The 21,279-nt window shown below is 50.9% G+C and overlaps 2 protein-coding genes and 1 non-coding gene across 3 annotated transcripts; 2 read left to right on the forward strand and 1 right to left on the reverse strand.

Moving 5' to 3' along the window:
* The first annotated feature begins 5,670 nt into the window (after positions 1-5,670).
* On the forward strand, positions 5,671-5,777 carry LOC129648169 (U6 spliceosomal RNA). Its single transcript, XR_008712750.1, has one exon. It is a non-coding gene; the product is annotated as a U6 spliceosomal RNA (small nuclear RNA).
* A 1,018-nt stretch (positions 5,778-6,795) lies between these two features.
* On the forward strand, positions 6,796-10,686 carry CRIP3 (cysteine rich protein 3). The gene is made up of 8 exons (XM_055574675.1): positions 6,796-6,871; positions 7,133-7,227; positions 7,654-7,711; positions 7,808-7,939; positions 8,724-8,795; positions 8,889-8,983; positions 9,071-9,128; positions 9,295-10,686. Exons 1-8 carry the CDS (start codon positions 6,829-6,831, stop codon positions 9,354-9,356), a joined length of 615 nt encoding a protein of 204 aa, XP_055430650.1. The 5' UTR covers positions 6,796-6,828; the 3' UTR covers positions 9,357-10,686.
* Positions 10,344-16,081, reverse strand: SLC22A7 (solute carrier family 22 member 7). The gene is made up of 10 exons (XM_055574674.1): positions 15,648-16,081; positions 14,891-14,994; positions 14,624-14,778; positions 14,332-14,500; positions 13,193-13,316; positions 12,758-12,867; positions 12,071-12,285; positions 11,780-11,888; positions 10,846-11,052; positions 10,344-10,449 (listed from the first exon to the last, which is right to left on the reverse strand). Exons 1-10 carry the CDS (start codon positions 16,041-16,043, stop codon positions 10,395-10,397), a joined length of 1,644 nt encoding a protein of 547 aa, XP_055430649.1. The 5' UTR covers positions 16,044-16,081; the 3' UTR covers positions 10,344-10,394.
* Positions 16,082-21,279: the final 5,198 nt, after the last annotated feature.

Genomic DNA, 21,279 nt, shown 5'->3' on the forward strand with positions numbered 1-21,279 from the left:
GAACAGTTGGTTTGTTCTCCAGCATTACTTGTAACATCCAAAGACAGGAAGCTCACTACTGTCTGAAGCAGCCACTCCATGTTTGGCTCTATTAGCAGGTTCTTTTCTTGGACTGAATCCACATCTGCTTCCCTATGACTTCTGTTCAGGGGCCTCAGTAGCAGTTATACCTCTCCCCTGTGACAGTCCTCCAGGTGCTGGAGGTCATTATCTCCATTTACCACTCACCTAGAGTTGAAAAGCTTGTTTCTTCACCTAACAACAACAATAAAAGGGTCAATTAATCAAGAAAACAACAATTATACAACATATATATACCTAACATGGAGAAGGCAATGGCACCCCACTCCAGTACTCTTGCCTGGAAAATCCCATGGATGGAGGAGCTTGGTGGGCTGCAGTCCATGTGGTCGCTAAGAGTCGGACACGACTGAGCGACTTCACTTTCACTTTTCACTTTCATGCTTTGGAGAAGGAAATGGCAAGCCACTCCAGTGTTCTTGCCTGGAGAATCCCAGGGACGGGGGAGCCTGTTGGGCTGCCGTCTATGGGGTCGCACAGAGTCGGACACGACTGAAGCGACTTAGCATCAGCAGCATATACCTAACAATACAACACAAAATGTTAATGGGAGATTTTAATCTTAGCTTACTCCTTGGAAGGAAAGTTATGACCAATCTGGATAGCATATTAAAAAGCAGAGACATTACTTTGATAACAAAGGTCATGTCAAGGTCATGGTTTTTCCAGTGGTCATGTATGGATGTGAGAGTTGGACTGTGAAGAAAGCTGAGCGCCAAAGAATTGATGCTTTTGAACTGTGCTATTGGAGAAGACTCTTGAGAGTCCCTTGGACTGCAAGGAGATCCAACCAGTCCATCCTAAAGGAGATCAGTCCTGGGTGTTCTTTGGAAGGAATGATGCTGAGGCTGAAACTCCAGTACTTTGGCCACCTCATGCGAAGAGTTGACTCATTGGAAAAGACCTTGATGCTGGGAAGGATTGGGGGCAGGAGGAGAAGGGGACGACAGAGGATGAGATGGCTGGATGGCATCACCAACTCGATGGACATGAGTTTGAGTAAACTCCCGGAGTTGGTAATGAACATGGAGTCCTGGTGTGCTGTGATTCATGGGGTCGCAAAGAGTCAGACACAACTGAGTGACTGAACTGACTGAGTAGTTGTTCAGTTGCTTAGTCATGTCCGACTCTGTGATCCCATGGACTGCAGCATGCTAGGCTTCCCTGTCCTTCACTATTTCCTGGAGTTTGCTCAAACTGATGTTCCATTGAGTCAGTGATGCCATCCAACCATCTCATCCTCTGTCGTCCCCTTCTCTTGCCTTCAGTCTTTCCCAGCATCAAGGTCTTTTCCAGTGAGTCGGCCCTTCCCATCAGGTAGCCAAAGTATTGGACTTTCAGCTTCAGCATCAGTCCTTCCAATGAATATGCAAGATTGATTCCCTTTAGGATTGACTGGTTTGAGCGCCTTGCAGTCCAAGGGACTCTCAAGAGTTTTATCCAGTGCCACAGTTCAAAAGCATCAGTTCTTCAGCACTCAGCCTTCTTTGTGGTCCAACTCTCACATCTATACATGACTACTTGAAAAACCATAGCTTTGACTGTATGGACCTTTGTTGGCAAAGTAATGTCTCTGCTTTTTAATATGCTGTCTAGGTTGGTCATAGCTTTTCTTCCAAGGAGCAAGTGTCTTTTAATTTCATGACGGCAGTCACCGTCCACAGTGATTTTGGAGCCTAAGAAAGTCTGTCACTGTTTCCATTGTTTCCTCATCTATGCCATGAAGTGATGGGACCAGATGCCATGATCTTTGTTTTTTAAACGTTGAGTTTTAAGCCAGCCTTTTCACTCTCCTAGTAGTAGTGTACTAGTAATAATAACTATCATTTGCTGAACACCCCCACTAAACTTGGTACTATAGATACACTCATAAGTAAGTCTCAACCTGTCAACTGAAGAAAGTTAGAAAAGTAAACAAGTGTAAAACAATATTACAGATACTAGGACAGGAATGTGCAGGAAAAAGCAGGGGGCAATTAGGGAAATAGTCATCTTGATAAAAGAGGGGCCTGCCCTTAGATGGTATAAACTATACCCTCTCAGTTGAGTAGGTAATACTTAAACACTCAACTGGACTTATTTGTGGTATTTGTTAAAATATTTTAGAGGCTTTAGTCACACAAAGTATTCAAAACAACCACTGTCAGTAACTGAAAATGCATTCTTACAAGAGATGTTAATTTTCCCTGTTAATATTCTTTACAAAGACTCTTGGGTTAGAGTCAGAATAATGGAAGCCAGGCAAGGAAGAAGAGTGGAATACTGTCATTTGCTGTACCTGTACATGGATGGCAAATACTTGGAAAGGAATATTTGAAAGTATTTGAAAGACTAGACTTGGCTAGTCTTTCATAAGCACTGAAAGAGAAAAGATGAGGCATATTATGTTTGTTGTGGCCATTCAATATAGGAAGGCCACAGAAGATGGGGAGCAGTAAAGGACCTGCCCACTGACTCCTTGCAAGTTGTATGAAAGCAGCATGGTAGTCACAGTTCAATGCTTGTTTCTTTGTGTGGAGCCCTATACTGGATGCCAGGATAAAGAAAACCCAACCAGGAGCCTGAGACATGGGCACAAGGTGACCCAATGCAGGAAGAGGTAGGGAATCTTAGAAAAGGATTATTTGATGTGCCCTGGAAATTCTGAGGACAGATCCTTGGACTGATAAAGTTAGCCTTCCTAAAGGAGGCAGCATCTCCAGGAATAAAACAATGAAGTCCTCCCAAACTCCTAATGTGGGACTTTCTTCAGAGAGCCATAGAGTGCAAAAGGCAGTGAACCTCAAACTGCCTTTTTGAAGAAGAAACACATGAAAGAGGCAGAAACATGACAGTAAAATATCAGTGAAGAGTAATTTTTCAAGTTTATTGAACCTTTCAAGAAACATTTACAAAACTAAGGGTCTTGACTATTCCCCCAAACAAGAAATGATGAGAAAGCATAGAAAAGTTTATTTCACATTGTGTAAGCCTTCCACCTTTAGAAGTCACTAAGGAGGATAAAACAAGTGTTGTTAGAAGCGGAAAATACAGAGACAAATGAGGAAACAGGAGTGTTGAATAGAAGTTCAGACACCAGTTGTATCCCCATTGCCCAGATGAGGGGACTGAAGTTCAGAGACATTCTCCAACTCCTAAGACACAAATAGGACTCCTTTTCCCCCAACAGGGCAGTTGCAGCCCAGTGATGGGTTTAGCACACATGCCCCCTTCAGCCTTTCCTGAACTGACTTGACAAAACAGAAGCATTTACTCCCCAAAACTCTAAATGATATTTCATTAGACTGTCTCCTCAGCTGGGGCCCGGGTGCAAAGTAATCTCTCTTCTGCCCCTCATTTGCTGAACTAACTTTTTTTTTTTAAGTAGTTCCCTTCAGGCATTATTATTATTAAGGCATTATCCACATACCATAAATGTCACCCTTTTAAAGTGTACAAACCTATGATCTTTAGTATATTCACAAGATATCACCACTGTCTAATGCCAGATCATTTTCATTTCCCCGTAAGGAGACCTGGTTCCTCACTAGTAGATACTTCCAACTGTCCCTCCCCTAAACCCCTGGGAACAACTAATCTATTTTCTGTCTTTATGGATTTTCCTATTCTGGATGTTTCATATAAATGAAATCATACAATACATGGTGTTATGTGTCCAGCTTCTTAACAGTGTTTTTATGGTTCACTCATGTTGTAGCTTGAATTAGTACTTCATTTCTTTTTATGGCCAAAGAATAGTCTATCACAGATAGTCTATCATAGAGTGTGTTTTGTTTATCCATTCATCAGTTGATGGACTTTGGGTTTTTCTACCTTTTGGCTATTGTGAACAGCAGTTAGTCTAGTTCTATGAATATTCATGTTCAAGTTTTTGTGTGGACAAATGCTTTTTGTGTTTGTGTAGTCAGTTGCACCTAGGGCTGCAATTGCTGGGTCATATGGTAACTCTGAGTTTAACTTTTTGAAGAATTGCCTATTTTTCAAAGGGCTACACATTTTACATTCCCATCAACATTGTATGAGGAGTCCAATTTTGCCACATCCTCACTAACACATTTTTTTTTAATGATAGCCATTTAGTAGGTCTAAAATAATATCTCCTTGTGGTACTGATTTTCATTTCCCTAATGACAGACGATGTAGAGTGTCATTTCATGTGTTGTTAACCTTTGTATATCTTCTTTGGAAAAATGTCTATGCAAATTCTTTTCCCAGTTTTTAATTGGGTTGTCTTTTTATTGTTAGGTCATCAGTTCAGTTCAGTCACTCAGTCGTGTCCCACTCTTTGCGACCCCATGAATTGCAGCACACCAGGCCTCCCTGTCCATCACCAACTCCCGGAATTCACTCAGACTCACGTCCATCGAGTCAGTGATGCCATCCAGCCATCTCATCCTCTGTCATCCTCCCACCCCCAGTCCCTCCCAGCATCAGAGTCTTTTCCAATGAGTCAACTCTTCGCATTAGGTGGCCAAAGTACTGGAGTTTCAGCTTTAGCATCATTCCTTCCAAAGAAATCCCAGGGCTGATCTCCTTCAGAATGGACTGGTTGGAGTCCAAGGGACTCTCAAGAGTCTTCTCCAACACCACAGTTCAAAAGCATCAATTCTTCGGCGCTCAGCTTTCTTCACAGTCCAACTCTCACATCCATAAATGACCACTGGAAAAACCATAGCCTTGACTAGACGGACCTTTGTTGGCAAAGTCATGTCTCTGCTTTTGAATATGCTGTCTAGGTTGGCCATAACTTTCCTTCCAAGGAGTAAGTGTCTTTTAATTTCATGGCTGCAATCAACATCTGCAGTGATTTTGGAGCCCCCCAAAATAAAGTCTGCCACTGTTTCCACTGTTTCCCCATCTATAAAAACCATGAAGTGATGGGACCAGATGCCATGATCTTAGTTTTCTGAATGTTGAGCTTTAAGCCAACTTTTTCACCCTCCTCTTTCACTTTCATCAAGAGGCTTTTTAGTTCTCTTCACTTTCTGCCATAAGGGTAATGTCATCTGCATATCTGAGGTTATTGATATTTCTCCTGGCAATCTTGACTCCAGTGTGTGCTTCTTCCAGCCCAGCATTTCTCATGATGTACTCTGCGTATAAGTTAAATAAACAGGGTGACAATATACAGCCTTTACGTACTCCTTTTCCTATTTGGAACCAGTCTGTTAGGTCATAAAAGTCCTTTTTTTCTGATTACAAGATCCTTATCAGATATATGTTTGCAAATACTTTCTCTCATTTTGTGGGTTTATATTTTTTTGAAATGTCCTTTGAAGCATTGCTGGACTACTTTTAACAAATACTAAAACATGTTAAACTAAATTAGGAATATGTAATTGTTGTTTGAATTATACTTTTAAATTTAATAAGCATTATAATTTTCTGAGCAAACCATGTTTTGGGGCTTCCAAACTAAGTTTTGAATTCATTATGGGATCTATCATAATGACAGTTATCACTTAATAGCATTTAGGTGCCAGGTGCTGTTTGAGCACTTTGCAGGTATTAACTTATGTAAGTCTCACCACAATCCTATGAGGGAGAAATTTATTTCACTACTCATTGTACAGATAAGAATGGAGGCAGGTGCTCACTTTGGCAGCACAAACACTAAAATTGGAACGATACAGAGAAGATTAGTATGGCCCCTGTGCAAGGATGACATGCAAATTGGAGAACCATTCCATATTTTTACAAATTGAAAGAGTAGCATTGAAACATTTACATTACTGTATGTAAACTTAGATAGCCAGTGGAAATTTGCTGGATGAGGCAGGGATTCAGATCCGGTGCTCTGTGATAGCTCAGAGGTGTGGGATGGGGGTGGGAGATTGTGGGGGGGAGGGTCAAGAGGGAGGGGGCATGTGTATACCTACCCTAGGGCTGATTCATGGTGATTTATGGCAGCAACCAACACAATATTGTATAGCAATTATCTTCCAGTTAAAAAAAAAAAGAATGGGGGCAGAGGAAAGTCAAGTAATTTGCCTGAAGGAAAGTTAAGTAAGTTGAGTAATTTGCTCAGCAGAGATGAGCTCCGGATTCCTTCTTAACCATCTGCTACTAGTGAGGCGAAATTAAACCATTTCAAAGAATGCCTAACTTCGGGGAAATAATAGTGTTTTCCTGGCATCTACGCTGAGAAGGCAATGGCAGCCCACTCGAGTACTCTTGCCTGGAAAATCCCGTGGTCGGAGGAGCCTGGTGGGCTGCAATCCATGGGGTCGCTAAGAATCGGACACGACTGAGCGACTTCACTTTCACTTTTCACTTTCATGCATTGGAGAAGGAAATGGCAACCCACTCCAGTATTCTTGCCTGGAGAATCCCAGGGACGGGGGAGCCTGGTGGGCTGCCGTCTATGGGGTCGCACAGAGTCGGACACGACTGAAGCGACTTAGCAGCAGTAGCAGCAGCAACACTGTGAACAGTTTTCCCCTCTTTACCTACCAGAAACTATCGCCACCTTTCCAGGTGTCCTCATTACTCCGTCCCCTCCCAGTCTAGCCTCAGGGCCTTCTCTCCTGTCCACTGGTCCGAGACAGTAGTTGGAAGTAAAAGTCGCCTGCGTTCCCCAGGTGGAGTGGTCCAAATTTCTGCCGGCCGATTGGAACCAAGAAGCCGCAGATTCCGCCCTAAGAGGCTCGGGGCCAAGCCGTGGGCGGGGCCAGCAGAGGGGGCGGGAACTGAGCCAAGGCTGACTCGCCTCTACACTGTACGGCCCCTGCAGCTCAGAGCGGAGCCATGAGCTGGACCTGCCCGCGTTGTCAGCAACCGGTTTTCTTTGGTGAGGCCTGGGTGGAGAAAGGGGAGAAGACGGGGCAAGTGAGAGCTACTGGGTTCCCTGAGGATGCAAGGAGCTGGCGACCAGTTCCGGACCCTCTTTCCACCTGTGGGGTGCAGGGCATTCGGGCGGGATGGAGCTGGCCTCCCGGAGACACTCCCCGTCGCCTCTAGGAGCCAGGGTGGGCGGGAAGAAGAGGGGAAAGGAGGGCGCCTTCAGCTTGGCCTGGCTCCCCTCTGCCCGATTCCACCTTGTCCTCCACAGCAGAGAAAGTGAGCTCCCTGGGCAAGAACTGGCACCCATTCTGCCTGAAATGTGAGCACTGCCACAGCGTCCTGTCCCCAGGAGGGCATGCAGAGGTGAGGCCTGGCTAGTGCGCACAGCTCTGTATCTGTTCATTATCCCTGAGATACCAGCCCCCCTCCCCTGCCCCGTTTCAGTCCCATCTGCTCACCAAAGGCAGCCTCAGTAGCCAACTCCCATGATCACCTACTCAATAGGCACCATATGAGCCAGGATGTGGGGAGTCTGAATTGTGCTGATAGATCCCGTGGCTTTTGTGGGGTAGGGGAGGGAAGTAGCTGTGCTTCCTGACCTGCTCTTTCCCTTTTTCCCTGGCCACTGTGGCAATTCTGGCATGCCAGCTTACCCTTCACTCCTCCCATTCCCTCCAGCCCAGGCCAGTAGACAGCCACACCTGGCAGCTGTCTTGGGGGAAAGCCTGTGGGGCACAGGAGAGGCCCTGTTGGGCCCTAAGCAGTCCTCTTCCCTCTGCTTGTACCTAGCACAACGGAAGGCCATATTGCCACAAACCATGCTATGGGGCTCTCTTTGGACCCAGAGGTAAGTACCAGTCTGGAAAGGGCCAGGGAATAGCAGAACCCTCTGTGTGGCTGGGAGCTGGAGACTCAAGCCTGACCTCCCCTCTTCTTTCTGCAGGGGTGAACATTGGTGGTGTGGGCTCCTACCTCTACAAACCTCCCACTCCCACACCTGCCAGCATCACTCACCTTAGCCCCAGCAGCTTCAGCCCCCCCAGGCCCAGGACTGGCCTCCCTCAGGGCAAGAAAAGTAAGTGAGATTGGGCCCCAGCCAAGGAACTCCTCCTCCTGACCCTTCCCCAGGATGGAACAGGAGGTGGGACCAGGTTGCAGTATTCCACCTAGTCCTCCGCTTCACATGCCTACAACTTTGTTCATGGCAAAGTCTTCTCCGTGGCTCCTTTTTTGATATTTCCTCATGTCAGCTGCTGAGTAAGAGGTAAATTGGGCAGATGGCATTATCACCCCCACTTTACAGGTGAGGAAACTATGGTCTGTAGAGGGCAAGTGAACTTTTGCAGTCACACAGCTAATCAGAGGCAAAGCTGGCCTAGAACTCAGGCCTCTCCCAGTTCAGGGCCATGGAAGGAATAACCTAGTGTGAAGGGTCACTGAGATGGGCCAGCCCCTCACATTCTTTCATTTCTCTCTCTCCATGTTCCTTCATCCCCTGAGTGGACAGTGACACTGTGCTCCCCAACACCTGACACCCCTGCCCTGGCCAGCTCCTGTATCAGCTCAGGTTTCCTGAGGATTGGGTTGCTGACAGAGTTGGGCTGGTGGGCACCTGAGGCTCTGGGAGGATGAGAAGGAAGCAGGTGGTCCCTCTTGCAGACAGGGATAAGGCAGGAGATAGAGTCAGAGGGGACTCAGCTCTGCCTGAGAAAAGCAGGCTCATGTCCATGTGGGTGGGAGGCTGTGGGATGAGCCTGGCTTTTGGAAGAGGACAGTGCCATATACAAGCCAGGGCTGATGGGCCCTGATTAGGCTTGGCTCCCACCTTAGCCCTAGCTGGGGGCCTCTTCCTCTTAAAGGCCCTCCTCACATGAAGACATTCACTGGGGAGACCTCGTTGTGCCCAGGCTGTGAGGAACCCGTCTATTTTGGTAAGTGACAACAGAAAGCTAGGGGAAGGCGGTGGTGCCAGGCAAGTGGGTCTTCCTGTTCTGTCCCTGGAACTACCACCTCTCCTCCACCAGCTGAGACGGTGATGTCTTTGGGCAGAAATTGGCACCGACCCTGTCTGAGGTGCCAGCGGTGCCGGAAGACCCTGACTGCTGGGAGTCACGCTGAGGTGAGCAGGGCAGGGGTGGGTGACTATGCTGGAGGGAGGCTGGAAAAGAGCCAAGCTGAGACGTCTCTCTTTTTCTCTGTGTCCCAGCATGACGGCGCCCCCTACTGCCACATTCCCTGCTATGGCTACCTGTTTGGCCCCAAAGGTGGGCAGCCCCACCCCAGACACTGGGCCTGAAGTATGGCATGTGGGTCTGTGTGGACAATTTCCCCTGTGGTCAAACACACTGCAGGCCCCTCCCAGTTCCCTCCAGCCTTCAGCCCAGCGACCCCCAACCCCAAGGCCCTTGGTGATGGGGTTCTCTCCTTCAGGTGTGAACATTGGTGATGTGGGCTGCTACATCTATGACCCCGTGGAGATAAAATCTAAATGAAATACTCACAGGAGAGGTCACACTAACCCGGGTCTTCCATCAACCCCTCCATGGTCCAATGGAAGCTACAGAATTTTCTAGTCCCATGAGAGTGGGAGAAGGTGGGATTCTGGTGGCCTGGGCCTAGGCTCCATGGTAGACCAGAGTCTAGACTTTCTCTGCCAACTCCTCCCTCTTCCATTCCTATCTGGTCAGAAGGCACAGGCCACCTCACTTTAAGGGTAGCCTCTTGGTCTTTCCAATCGCTTGACCCAGCAAATTCTGTAACTTCAAGGTACTCATAAAACGTGTGTTTATTTTTGCTTCTCCAATAAAATGTTGGCTCCCATGCCTTCAATTCTTCTTTAGACATGAGGCCTAGACAGTGGGTTGCAGGGTGGGGAGTGTAGGGGTGAGGGGGTGCATTAGCCTGCAGAGTGCCTGGGAGGTAGCAAAGTCAGCCACAGGAACAAAGACCTCTGTTCTCCTGGCTCCCTGGCTCTGGCACCAGGCAGCCCCAGCCCCACACAGTGGACAACATGCCCACCAGCCCTACTGGTACCAGAAGTATCATAGGACAGCTATTTCTTTAGCACCATGTCTAGAAGAAGCACCTTAGCATCTCATTTGAGCATGAGAGGAGATAGATCCTGTGGTGAGGTCTGCTAAGAGGCTTCATTATCCATTTGAGAGATGACCAGAAAGGGAAAGTCACAAGCCCAAGGTCACCCAGAAGTCAGTGACAAAGCTGGGACCAGAACCCAAGGCCAGACTCAGTGGCTTTTCGTCCAGGGCTTATCTCACAGCTCCAGGGGCACCTGTATTTACAAAATCCTCCCAGCCATGAGAGGGGTGCTAGACTTCTCCAGCAGCCACTACATTCTGGGAAGCTGCTGTGTTACTGGAGGCCAAATAGTCAGGCTGGATGAGAACAGAGAGAGAGCAACTGCAGCCCCAGGCAGGGGGCTCGCTGCCTCCAGCCCCAGCCCCAGGGCCTGCCCTTCTGTTCTCTTAGCCCCTGCTGCAGAACTTCTGTAGAGGGCCTGCCCTCAATACCACTCAGTCCTGGACCTGCTTCATGGGCATCTCTTCCTCCTGAAGACTGGATGGGGCACTGGGGAGGAAGGAGTCATGAGCAATGGTGGGGTTTAGCCTCTCAGCCAACCACCCCAGCCTGCCCCTGAGGGCTGGCCTGGGGCTCCCCCCAGCTCTTGACATGCAAACACATGCACTTCCACAAGTGACTCTCACACATGCCTGACACATCCCTGACATGTAGGCATACCTGAGTGTGTGTACACGTCCTCTTCTTCCTGGACACACTCACAGGTATGGGCTCATGGACACTTTTATACACACCTCAGGTCATGCTCCCATGCACACTCGCATACATGACTGGATACACATGTGCTGACATGGCTCCCTCTCTGAATCTTATCTAAGATGTCAGGGACCTGGGCACCCATACCCACATGCACGTGCTCACACAGAGACAGTCCTGTACACACACCTCTTCCTCTCCACATCTTGGATGGTCTCTGGCAACTGTGCCTGCTTTGTCTCTGGTAGCAGGAGGGTAGTGCAGGCAGCCAGCAGGGCGATCCCCCCATAAGCGAGCTTGGGCAATGACAGCCATACTCCGTCCAGCAAGGCTGCCAGTGGGGCCAAAGACCCCCCTAGCCGGCCCACCAGTGCAGTCAGCCCCATCCCCGTCTGTCTGTTCAGAAAGAGGACGGAGGAGAGGGCTGGTACTTGAAATTACTTGCAGTCATGCCTCACGGGGCTCCCCTTCTGGGCTGGCAGGCCCTGTTGCCCCCTTCTCCCCAGACAGCTAAGAAAACTGGGGATTCTTTCAGGTGGTCTTCCCACCCACCCCCCCCAAGCCCAGGGGCCCCCAAGCCAGCACCCACAGGAGGATGGGCTCCTGTTCTGATAGTACCAATCAGGTACTGCAGAAGGAAAATAAAGAAGTCATTAGAAAGAGGATGGGGAGAGGATGGTGTGAAAGGAAGAGGTCAGCAGCTGGAACAGACTGCTGTGCTAGAGAAGACAGAGGGCTTTCTGAACATGCCCAGCTGTCTGCCCATCTCCTCTCCACCTGTCAATAGCTACCTGAAAGAAGAGCCTTATGTCCAGAGACAACCCCCCAAGGGCAGCTCTGCTTAGGCTGTGGTGAGTAGGATGGGATGGGTTGGACAGATGGGGCCTTTTGCGACTGTTTTCTTTTAAAGGAGCCCCAGAGAAGTTGTCTGTCTTTGCTCAGGTTCACTTTGTAAAGATTAAATGCCCCACCTCTTCCCAGATTTAGACAAACGCAGACGGTTCAGATTAGGTCTGTAAGGAATGGATGACAGGGACCGGGGTACAGTGTACGTGTCTAGGATGTTAGTAAGAGATGTGACTAACAAGCCCTCCCTCCAGGTGGCTTGCCTGGGACCCCTCACCTGAGGACGGTAGGGTACAACTCCGACGTGAACAGGTAGGCAGTGGTGAAGGCAGCTTCAGAAAAACCTTTCCCCATCACCGCCAGGGCGGTGCTCCAGTTCTTCATCTCTGGAGGGAAAGGGGTTCAGGCAGTGAGCCGGCCTTGCCGGATAACCGAGGTTCTCCCAGGATAGGAGGTGCAGTCTCGGGAGAGGGCGGGACTTAACTGGCCTTGAGTCGGGGGCTTCCGGGATGGGATGGGGCGGGTTCTCGGCCAGGGGGCGGGGCCTACGGGAATGGGCGGGGCTCACCGGGGGACACCAGTATCCTGAAGCCCACGGCGAGCGCGGCGCCAAGCAGCGTTCCCGCCATCGTGAGGCGGCGTCCCGCGTGGCGCACCGACAGATAGACCAGCAGCTTGGAGGGCAGCTCCACGGCCCCGAACACCAGCTGCGTCAGGTACATGTTCAGGCCTAGTCCCGACAAGTCCAGGCTCACGCCGTAGTAAGAGAAGTTCACTCCAAACCTGAGGGGGTCGCGATGCCGCTCAGGGGTCCTCCTTCGCGCCCCATTGTCCTCTCAGGAGCCTTAGGCCTTTCAGAGGGACCATCTCTCCCCACCTTCGGAGCCCACTGCCCATGACCTTCCCAGTCCCCATAATCCCTTCTGGTGGCCCAAACGCCCTTACCTAATCTTCACAACAACCCCGTGAGATAGGAACTAATAGCGTCCTGTGGTACAGCAGAGGCACTGAGGCTCAGGATGCTAAGTGACCTACCTGTCCAAGGGCTCACAGTAAGGAAGCGGCAGAGCTTGCATTTGACCCACGTATCTCTGACGCCGGCTCCATCCTGACCTTCCAGAGTCCAATCCCTCCAGAAGCTGACCCTCCCGCCCCCCGCAGTTACAGTTTCACTTGTCCCGTGTCCTCTCACACTCAGCACCAGCTGGAGCCCGCCCCTCCCCCACCCCGCCTGGCCCAGGTCAGGCTCCCTCACCACACCACCATGCAGCACAGTGAGATGTATCGCAGCCGTGGTGTCCGGAACAGGTCTAAATACGAGGGTCTTCGGACTATCCGCTCCGCGGCAGCCACTTTGTTCAGGGCCTGGTGGGAGAGGAGGGTTTGTGATGCCATAGTCGGCTGTGAGGCCTGAGCAAGGTACCTTGTTCTCCCTGGATCTCTGTCCTCTGCTGCAGTAGCGGGGGAGGGGATGCCGGTGGGAGCTGAGTAGGGTGGGCCCTGAGCAAAGGGTGTGGCCCACCAGGGCCAGTAGGACATCCTGAAGAGTTTGGGATGTTCTACGGGGGTCCAGGAGCTTTTCTTGCACAGTGTGGATCCCAGGAAGGGGACCCTTGACACAACCTGCTGACCCCCACGCTCACACACAAACATGCACTTGCACACAAGCACATCATGCATTCACTCTCACCTCCCGGCTCAGGCTGTCCTCACCCACAGGCCGCCCATTGAGCCTGGCACAGCGGAGCAGGTACCTGTGGGCCTCTTCCACACGGCCCTGGGTCAGAAGCCAGCGAGCAGATTCAGGCACCCACCTGGGGGACAGGAGGAGGCCCTTCAGTCAGAGTCGCTGCCCTAAGCCACATCTCCCTCCTGGGCACACCTGTCCGCCTCCAGGCTCTTCCCCACACAGTACCCTCAGCCTGGAACATGTTCCCTTCCCAAGCCCTCCTCATCTGATGAACTATTCATCCGTTAAGGCCCAATTTCATAGCCACCTCTGTGCACTCTTCTTTGCCCAGGTCTAAGTACCCCACAGCCTGGAATTCCCTGCTCTGCTCAAATGAATTGGTCTCACTCCCAAAACCTCAGCCCCCAGCACTAGCTATCACTTCTCCCACAGGTGACCAGGAGGGCATAGGATGAAAGAGAGACAGATACACAGACATACCCAGAGGGATCATCCAAAACCAGTTCATTTGGGGGAGGCAGTGAAATGGCCACCTCACCCAGCATCTCACCCTCCTGTCTAGACTCCTGTGCTGGCTTTGCCCCCAGCCCCACTGGTCCCGGGCGCCAGCCTATTTGTGCTTCGCTCTGTCTCTCCATCCCCATCTCCCCTGTCGCTCTGTCTGTGCCTCTGAATCTGCCTTTCAGTCCTGGTCTCTCACTGTCTCTCAGTGGTTCTGCCTCTGTCATTCCATCTCTATCTATATTTTGTTCTCTCTTTCTCTGCTTCACATGCCTGATGCCATCCTCTTTATACCGATGTTTGTCTCTCTTTCTCTCTCGGTCACTGACTATTTCTCTTCATCTCTCAGTTTCTCTTTCAAATCTCATCCATGCGTGTGTTCAGTCGCTCGGCTGTGTCTGACTCTTTGCAACCCCATGGACTGTAGCCCACCAGGCTCCTCTGTACATGGGATTCTCCAGGCAAGAATACTGGAGTGGGTTGCCATTTCCTCCTCCAGGGAATCTTCCTGACCCAGGGATCAAACCTGTGTCTCCTGCATTGGCAGGCAGATTCTTTACCTCTGAGACACCTGGGAAGTGATTCATTCTGTCTCTGGCTTCTGTATCTCCCACTCCCCAGCTGCCCACAAGTCTCACCAGAGGGTAAGGATGCCTGGGACACAAGGCAGGGTGACAGTCAGCAGGAGCCATCGCCAATCCCGTATCAGGTAGCTGATCAGTGCCAACAGCATCACACCCCCTGTCCAGAAGGTGCTGCTCAGGACACCTGCCACGGTCCGGTGTCTCACGTCCAGCCACTCCAGTTCTGGGCCAGGGCAGGGGTTGGAGGCAGGAAGACAGTTAGCAAGGGCCAGATGGGCTCAGTCTCACCTTTGACTGCTGCTTCCTTCCTGTCCTCTAGGTCCTACCCATTCTTTGCGTGCCTTACCCAGTGGCATCACAATGATGGTGAAGCCAGCCAAAGCCATGCCAGTGAGGGTTCGAGTGATGGCAAACATGATGTAGCTGACCGAGGCTGCAGACGCCAGGCCCAGCACCAGGGAGCTCACGTAGGCCACCAGCAGCAGGCGGCGCCGCCCAAACCTGCACAGGGGTCACGCAGGGTCAGCACCCTGTAGACGGGAAGTCCCATACCACAGTTAGTGGAAGAGGGTTCCCCACCCCACTCCGTATTGGCCCCTCTACCTCACCCCACCTGTCAGACAGGTATCCATAGACCACGGCCCCCACCAGCACACCGGCGAAGAAGAAGGTGGAAATGGCTTTGTTCAGGCCTTTCTGCTCACACACAAGGTCCCACTGCAGGAACAGGCAGGGAGGGGCCTCCTATGGGCATAGGCCCCTTCCAGCTGGTACCAATCCCTCTTCTCCCAGACCCTGGGGCTTTCTGAGGTCAACTGTGCCATCCTGGTACCTCCATGTAAGATAATAAGTCCCCAACTATTCCCTCCAGCTTGGGGGGTGGAAAGCTTTGCCCCCCACCGCAGTCCTGCAACCTCAGTTTTTTCCCATGGAAGGCCTTGACTATGACAACAAGAATTCTGCTCCTTCCCAGACAGACTGTCCCCCACCTCCTCCTCCATCCTCCAGATGAATTATATAAATCCTAGACCTGGGGCCTGGAAAAAAGAAGGGAGAGAAGGAGTCTTCTATTGTTTTTCCACCTCTTAGAACAGAAAAACCCTTCTCAAATCTCTGCCCCAGCTCCCTGGAGTCAACTTACCCCTCCCTTGCCCTAATCACTTCTCAAGTGGTAATAGCAGTTCTCACACAGGGCCTTTACCACAAGCCAGGAACTAAACTCAGTGCTTTAAAGTTATAGACCCCAACTACAGATTGGTAAACGGAGACTCTCAAAGGTAAAGTAATGTATCTCATGCCCACATGGTAATCACCCAAGGCAATGGCAGACCCATTCACTCACATGTCCCCCAACCTCCCAGCTCGGGTACCTCAGTTGCAATGGTGGAGGAGAATTCCGAGTGGTTGTACTCCCAGCCCTGAGGACAGGGCACTGTGGAGGGCTCGCCCTCTGGTTGCTCCCCAGAGTTCTGCCCCTCTCCCCACAACGTGCTGTTGGGGAGGGCCTGCGGATGGGTGAAGCGGAGGCAGGCGCTGAGCCTGCCGTCAGGTTCCCGGGGCAGGTGGGCCTCCAGCCATGCATCCTGGTTGCTGAAGTTGTCCGGGGCCCCAGGCAGGGCACAGCGGTGGGCCGGCACAGCAGCCAGGAAGATGGGCAGGAGGAAGTGCATGGGCAGCAGCACCCGGGGCAGGGCCAGCAGGGCCACGTTCCGCAGCTGGAAGGGCCCAAAGCCGCCCACCTTGTCTAGCAGCTCCTCGAATCCCATGCTGCTTACCCACCAACCTTCTCCTGCGCCGACTCCCTCTACAGTGCCCAGCACAGCTCAAACCACCCACCACTTGAACCCTTGGACTCTGGAGGCGGGAGAGACAGACTGATGAGCAGAGAGCCTTCAGTCAGAATCCAGCCCTCAGGGGCTGGCCCAGGATGGGGCCCTCCCAGGCCACCCAGGTCTCCAGGGATCCCTGCCTGTCTGGCTTAGTTCCCCGGGGGAGGAGGGGAAGAGGCGGGAGGGGCTGCCATCCACTCAGAAGTCACTGACATTGTGGCTCTGTGACTTACATATTGGTGCTCAAGGACCAAGTGGGGTAACCTTGAGCTGCCAGGGGGTAGCTGGGTGTGTGGGAGATGAGGCCCTAGCCCCTTGGTCAGCAGCGCTTCCAAGGGTCCCTAAAAGGAGAAGTCCCCTGGAGCACAGTGCCAGCTCTCCCTGGATGCCCTTTGTCCTATGAAGCCTTAGGTCATCTGTGTCTATTTGTAGCCACAGCCTGGCCGGCAGCTCGGGATGCAAGACCGAGATCTAGGTCCTAACCAGGTGAAGGGTTCTTCCGGCTGAGAACCCTTCCTGTACACAGGAAGGGAACACAAGGCCTTCCTGTACTCCTACCTGGAGCGTATGTCCCAGGCAGAAACACACCTGAAACCGCACCAGACAGTCTGGCTGACCTGGGGATCCCAGACCCATCACCCTTCCATTTTTTCACTCAGGGTCTCTTCCCATACACACAGTCCCATCTGCCTGCCCTCTGACTCTATTTCAGGAGCGTCCCAGATTACCCCGTGGTGGGTGGGGGGTGGTGGTAGGGAAGTAAGGAGTTTGCCAGGGTCCTGGCATAGTTGCCTGCAGTGAATGCCTAAGACTCAGAATTTGTCTGATCTCCCCACTCAGTTCTCATTCATGGCCCTTGCCACGAAAGCACAGTGGAAGCCAGCAATGTCAGACTCATTCTGATCTGATTCTACCAGGTTGGCAAAGCTGGGAGATTGTCACATCGTATTCCAAGGGCTCTAGATTTCTAAGCAAATAAGCTTTTCAAGGGCTTAAGCTAAAAAAAAAAATTTTTTTTTAGATCTTTCATTTAATCTAGCCCCCACTTTGAATAGATAGGGAAAACAATTTGGGAGGCTGAGAACACCTCTGGCTGGGGTCACCAGCCACTGACTCAGCAGCAGAGAGAAGACCTGGACCCCTGACTCTGGCCCCAGTCTTTAACCCAAGCTGCTGAGCTGGAAATGGTCCAGTCTGAGCTAGGCTGGACTCTCTGAGAAAGCTCTGGGGAAAGAGGTACACTGTTGATATGGTGTGTGTTACTGGTGATGCTAGTAGACTTGGGAGTGATTTGGTGATGATGATGGGAGGTAATAGTAGTATTAACAAGAGCTGTTGAGTCTCTAATGCAACCTCAGCATTTTGTAAGGTAGAAAGATGCCTCTGTCACAGTCCCTGCCCTCAGTGAACATGCAGTCTGGCAGGAGGGTTAAAACAAGTGATACAAGCCCCTCCCACTGGCTCCAGTCTCACCCCTCTCAAACCGCCCCCACCCCCCACCCCAACCCACCCCTCCCCCACCCCAACACACCCACTGGAATGAACATTTTAAAACACAGATTGGGCAGGGTAATGTCTGTTTAAAACCCTTTATCAGAGACTTCCCTGGTGGTCCAATGGCTAAGACTCCATGTTCCCAATGAAGGGAGTCCGAGTTCGATCCCTGGTAAGGGAACTAGATTCCATATGCCACAGCTAAGATCCCACAACATGCAACTAAGGGCTCACATGCCCCAGCTTAAAGATCCCGTGTGTTACAACTAAGACCTGACATAAATAAATAAATAAATATTAAGGAAATAATCACAGTAGCCAAAATGTAGAGGCAGCCCAAAGTGTATCAGTCGATGAATGGATAAACAAAATGTGGTCTATCCCTACAACAGACTATCATTCAGCCTTAAAAAGGAATGAAGTACTGATAAGATCTAAACATGGGTGAGAATCCTGGAAATGTGCTGTGTAAGGAAGGCAGTCACAAAGAGCCACGTATGGTGCGATTCCAATGATATGAAATGTGCAAAATAGGCAAATGATACAGACACAGAAAATAGACTAGTGGTTGCCTCGGGCTTGAGGGGTTGGGGAGAAATGGGGGTGACTGCTGAGAAGTATGGCGTTTCTTTCTGGGGCTGATGGAAATATTCTAACTTTGATTGTGATGACTGGTTGTGCAGCTCTATGATATACTAAAAACAAGGAAGATCTGTATTTTAAGATGTTGGGTGTAAAAATCGTGTTTCAGAATAGTAGGTATAATATGCTCCTCCATTTATAAGAAATACATATGGAAAGAGTGCTGTTATTATAAACCTAGAAGGTCTGAGATGGTACACACCAAGGGGTTCACAAGGATTGCCTCTAGATGGTCACGTTTGTGGATGGGAGCCTTTTGTGTTTTATTTTACATGCTTTTAGCACTTGCCTGTTTATTACAAACATGACCTGCTTTTGACATTTTTGAACAAGAAGGAAAGTAAAAGCATGTGGGGGTGAATCAGGCCCTAGAGCTCCCTTGGATCATGTCAAAAGAAAGAAACAGGAGATGGTTACACAGGCTCTGGGATGTCAGAGCTGTGGTGGGGTGGTCTTCTCAGAGGGAGAGCAGGACATCAAAGCCTGCGTCCTTTTCCCTCGGATCCCAGGCAGTGCTGGGAGTCTGCCCTGGGACAGAAGTTGTTTATGTATTGTCTAGGTGAAAGGTTCACACGTACTGAACCTCGGGTCCAAAATGCAGAAAGTATAGCAAGCACACTCCACTGCAGCCTCCCTCCCCCCACCCCCCTGGCCTCCCAAAGCAACCAGAGGCCTCTAACTCATCTAAATAGGTGGACATTACACACACAGTCCTTTTACTAGATACAAAAAGCCCCCTCATTCATGGCAGAGCTTCACAGCACCCCATGACATCACAGGCTCTACTAACAGGCCCCCATTAAACGGACATTTAGATTGTTTCTCAGCGCTTGCTTTTTACAGGTTTACAGTCTCTGATCCAAACAATTGAAAATCTTTTAGAATTCAGAATACATTTAGAGTTAGAAAGGCAACTCAATGTATAGTCCATATATTGGGAAACACCCCAATAGGACCTAAGGCTGCATCCCATAATCAAACACATTAATACTTCACTGAAAATATGTATGGTAAAGTGGAATTAATAAAGACTATAAATGGTCTTATCAGGTTTCTATATCAAATGAGTTGATGCTGATCTAATGGGATGTCAGTTTTCAGAACTTTCTGGCTTTTGGAATTGCAGATGAGGCTTTGTGGAGCTCAAAGGATGCTGCCATGAATTACTTAGGACATATATATAATTTTGTGAGTTTAAGGTATATCCTTAAAGATACATTTCTAGGAGTGGAGATGCTGGGTCAAAGGCTCTGTTCATTTGTGATTTTCATAGATTTTGCTAGAATAATGACCGTTATTCTTCTTTGCCTATAAGCTGCTGTACTTCCTGGTTTTCCAAACACTTGTGCTTTTGTCTGTTAACTTGGGGGCAATGAAAATTCTTCCCCCCTCCCTCTCTGCACAAAGCTAGACTTAAAAGTCTCTTGGAGCCAGGGGAGCAGAGAGAGCCCAAGCTTTGCTATCAGAGACAGCAGGGCCATTCCCTTCCACCTGTGTGACCCTGCCCAAATCACCTGTATGCACCCTGAGCTTTCGTGTCCTCTTCTGTAGACAACCAACCTCCAGGACAGTCCCTCCTCACATTCCCACCAGCCTGCTCTCTCCCCTCTGCCTACTCCCAGCTCCAAGGCCTGGGCTTTGTCCTATCCCCCAAAGGAAACAGAGTCCAAGCCAACAGAAAGAAAGGTCCACAGGCTTTTTAATGGTGTGATGGCTACTTCCCTTCCGAGACCCGATCTAATCATGACAGCGGCTTCCAGGGTGCTGGGGTGGGGATGGACAGGTGCAAGGTGGGCAGAGGCCATGCAGTGACTAGGAGGGGTGGGGAGGGTGTTACATTCTGTTTGGCATGTAAACATTCTTCAGTAGCTTCCCCAGGGAGGGGAAGGGAAACTCCCTGCCCCTCACCCCATGCTCACCAGGGCTGATTCCCCCTGACCCCACTCCAGCTGAGAAGACTGCACAAGCCAGGCCCCTTCGAGGAGCTGGGAAGGGGGCAGCCCACATATGGGGGCACAGCTCCTCACCTGCACCCTCTTCGTGCACAGTGCGCTGGGGAGGGGAGGCATGTTCTGGGGTGAGCAGACCTGCATCTGAGCCAGTGACACAGGCTGTGTCGATGGGGAAATGCTGGAGGGTGTGGTGGTGGTGTGACACTCTTTTATAGAGAAGGGGCTCAGGACTGGGAGGGCTTGGTGGGCAGGAATGGGTGCCCAAGCGGGAGGAGACTGCAGTGGGAGGTGAGGGCACTGGAAGGTGTGTTTTCCTCTGCCCTAGATCCTTCCGAGGGGGGCGGGGAGGGGCAGAGTCAGTACCCTAGCTCCCCCACACACTTGCCCCATCCCCTCCTCCCCTACCTCGGTGACATTCAATGACGCAGAGGCCTGAGGTCAGTTGGGAGCCCTAGGGAGGTCCGGAATCCCAAGGGCAGACAGGGTTTCGTGTCTCTGCCCAGCTCGAGTGCTGGGTGAAGCTAGAGTGTGGGATGGGTTTGGGGCTCTCTCAGGCCGCCCCCTTTTTCCTCCCAACACCAAACCAGGGTGTTGTTGGTCCTGGGGCAGGGGTGAGGCTGGGGGGCCCTACATTCACGGTTCGGTTGGTGGCAAGGAGCAGGCCCAGGACCTGGGCACCAGGGGTCATGCCCTGGTCCCCACCTGGCACGAGCTGATTGTCATTCGAAGAAGCTCTAGGTGGGAAGGAGTGGCCCCTCCTCCACCCCCTCTGCTGGACCCAGAGGGCAGTAGAGGCCTTGGGATGGGTCTCAGGTTGACAAAGAGGGCTCTGTCTGGAGAGGTTTCCTGAGTGTTCTGGGAGCTTCTGCGTCAGTGAAGGGTGAACCTTGAAGGCCATTCACCCTGGAGTCCTCCCCTGGGCTGGTCTGCAGAGAAACCACCACCTTGGCATAGAAGCAGCTGCCCAAGCCTGCCAACACTCCATCAGGGGCTTCAGCTGGTGCCACCAGGCTTCTCTCGGGGCCGATTTCCTCATGGGCATCCTTCTAAGTGATAGGGGCTGGATGCTGCCAGACCACTAGGGC

This window comes from Bubalus kerabau, chromosome 3 (assembly GCF_029407905.1).
Source record: "Bubalus kerabau isolate K-KA32 ecotype Philippines breed swamp buffalo chromosome 3, PCC_UOA_SB_1v2, whole genome shotgun sequence".
NCBI classification, from domain to species: domain Eukaryota; kingdom Metazoa; phylum Chordata; class Mammalia; order Artiodactyla; family Bovidae; genus Bubalus; species Bubalus kerabau.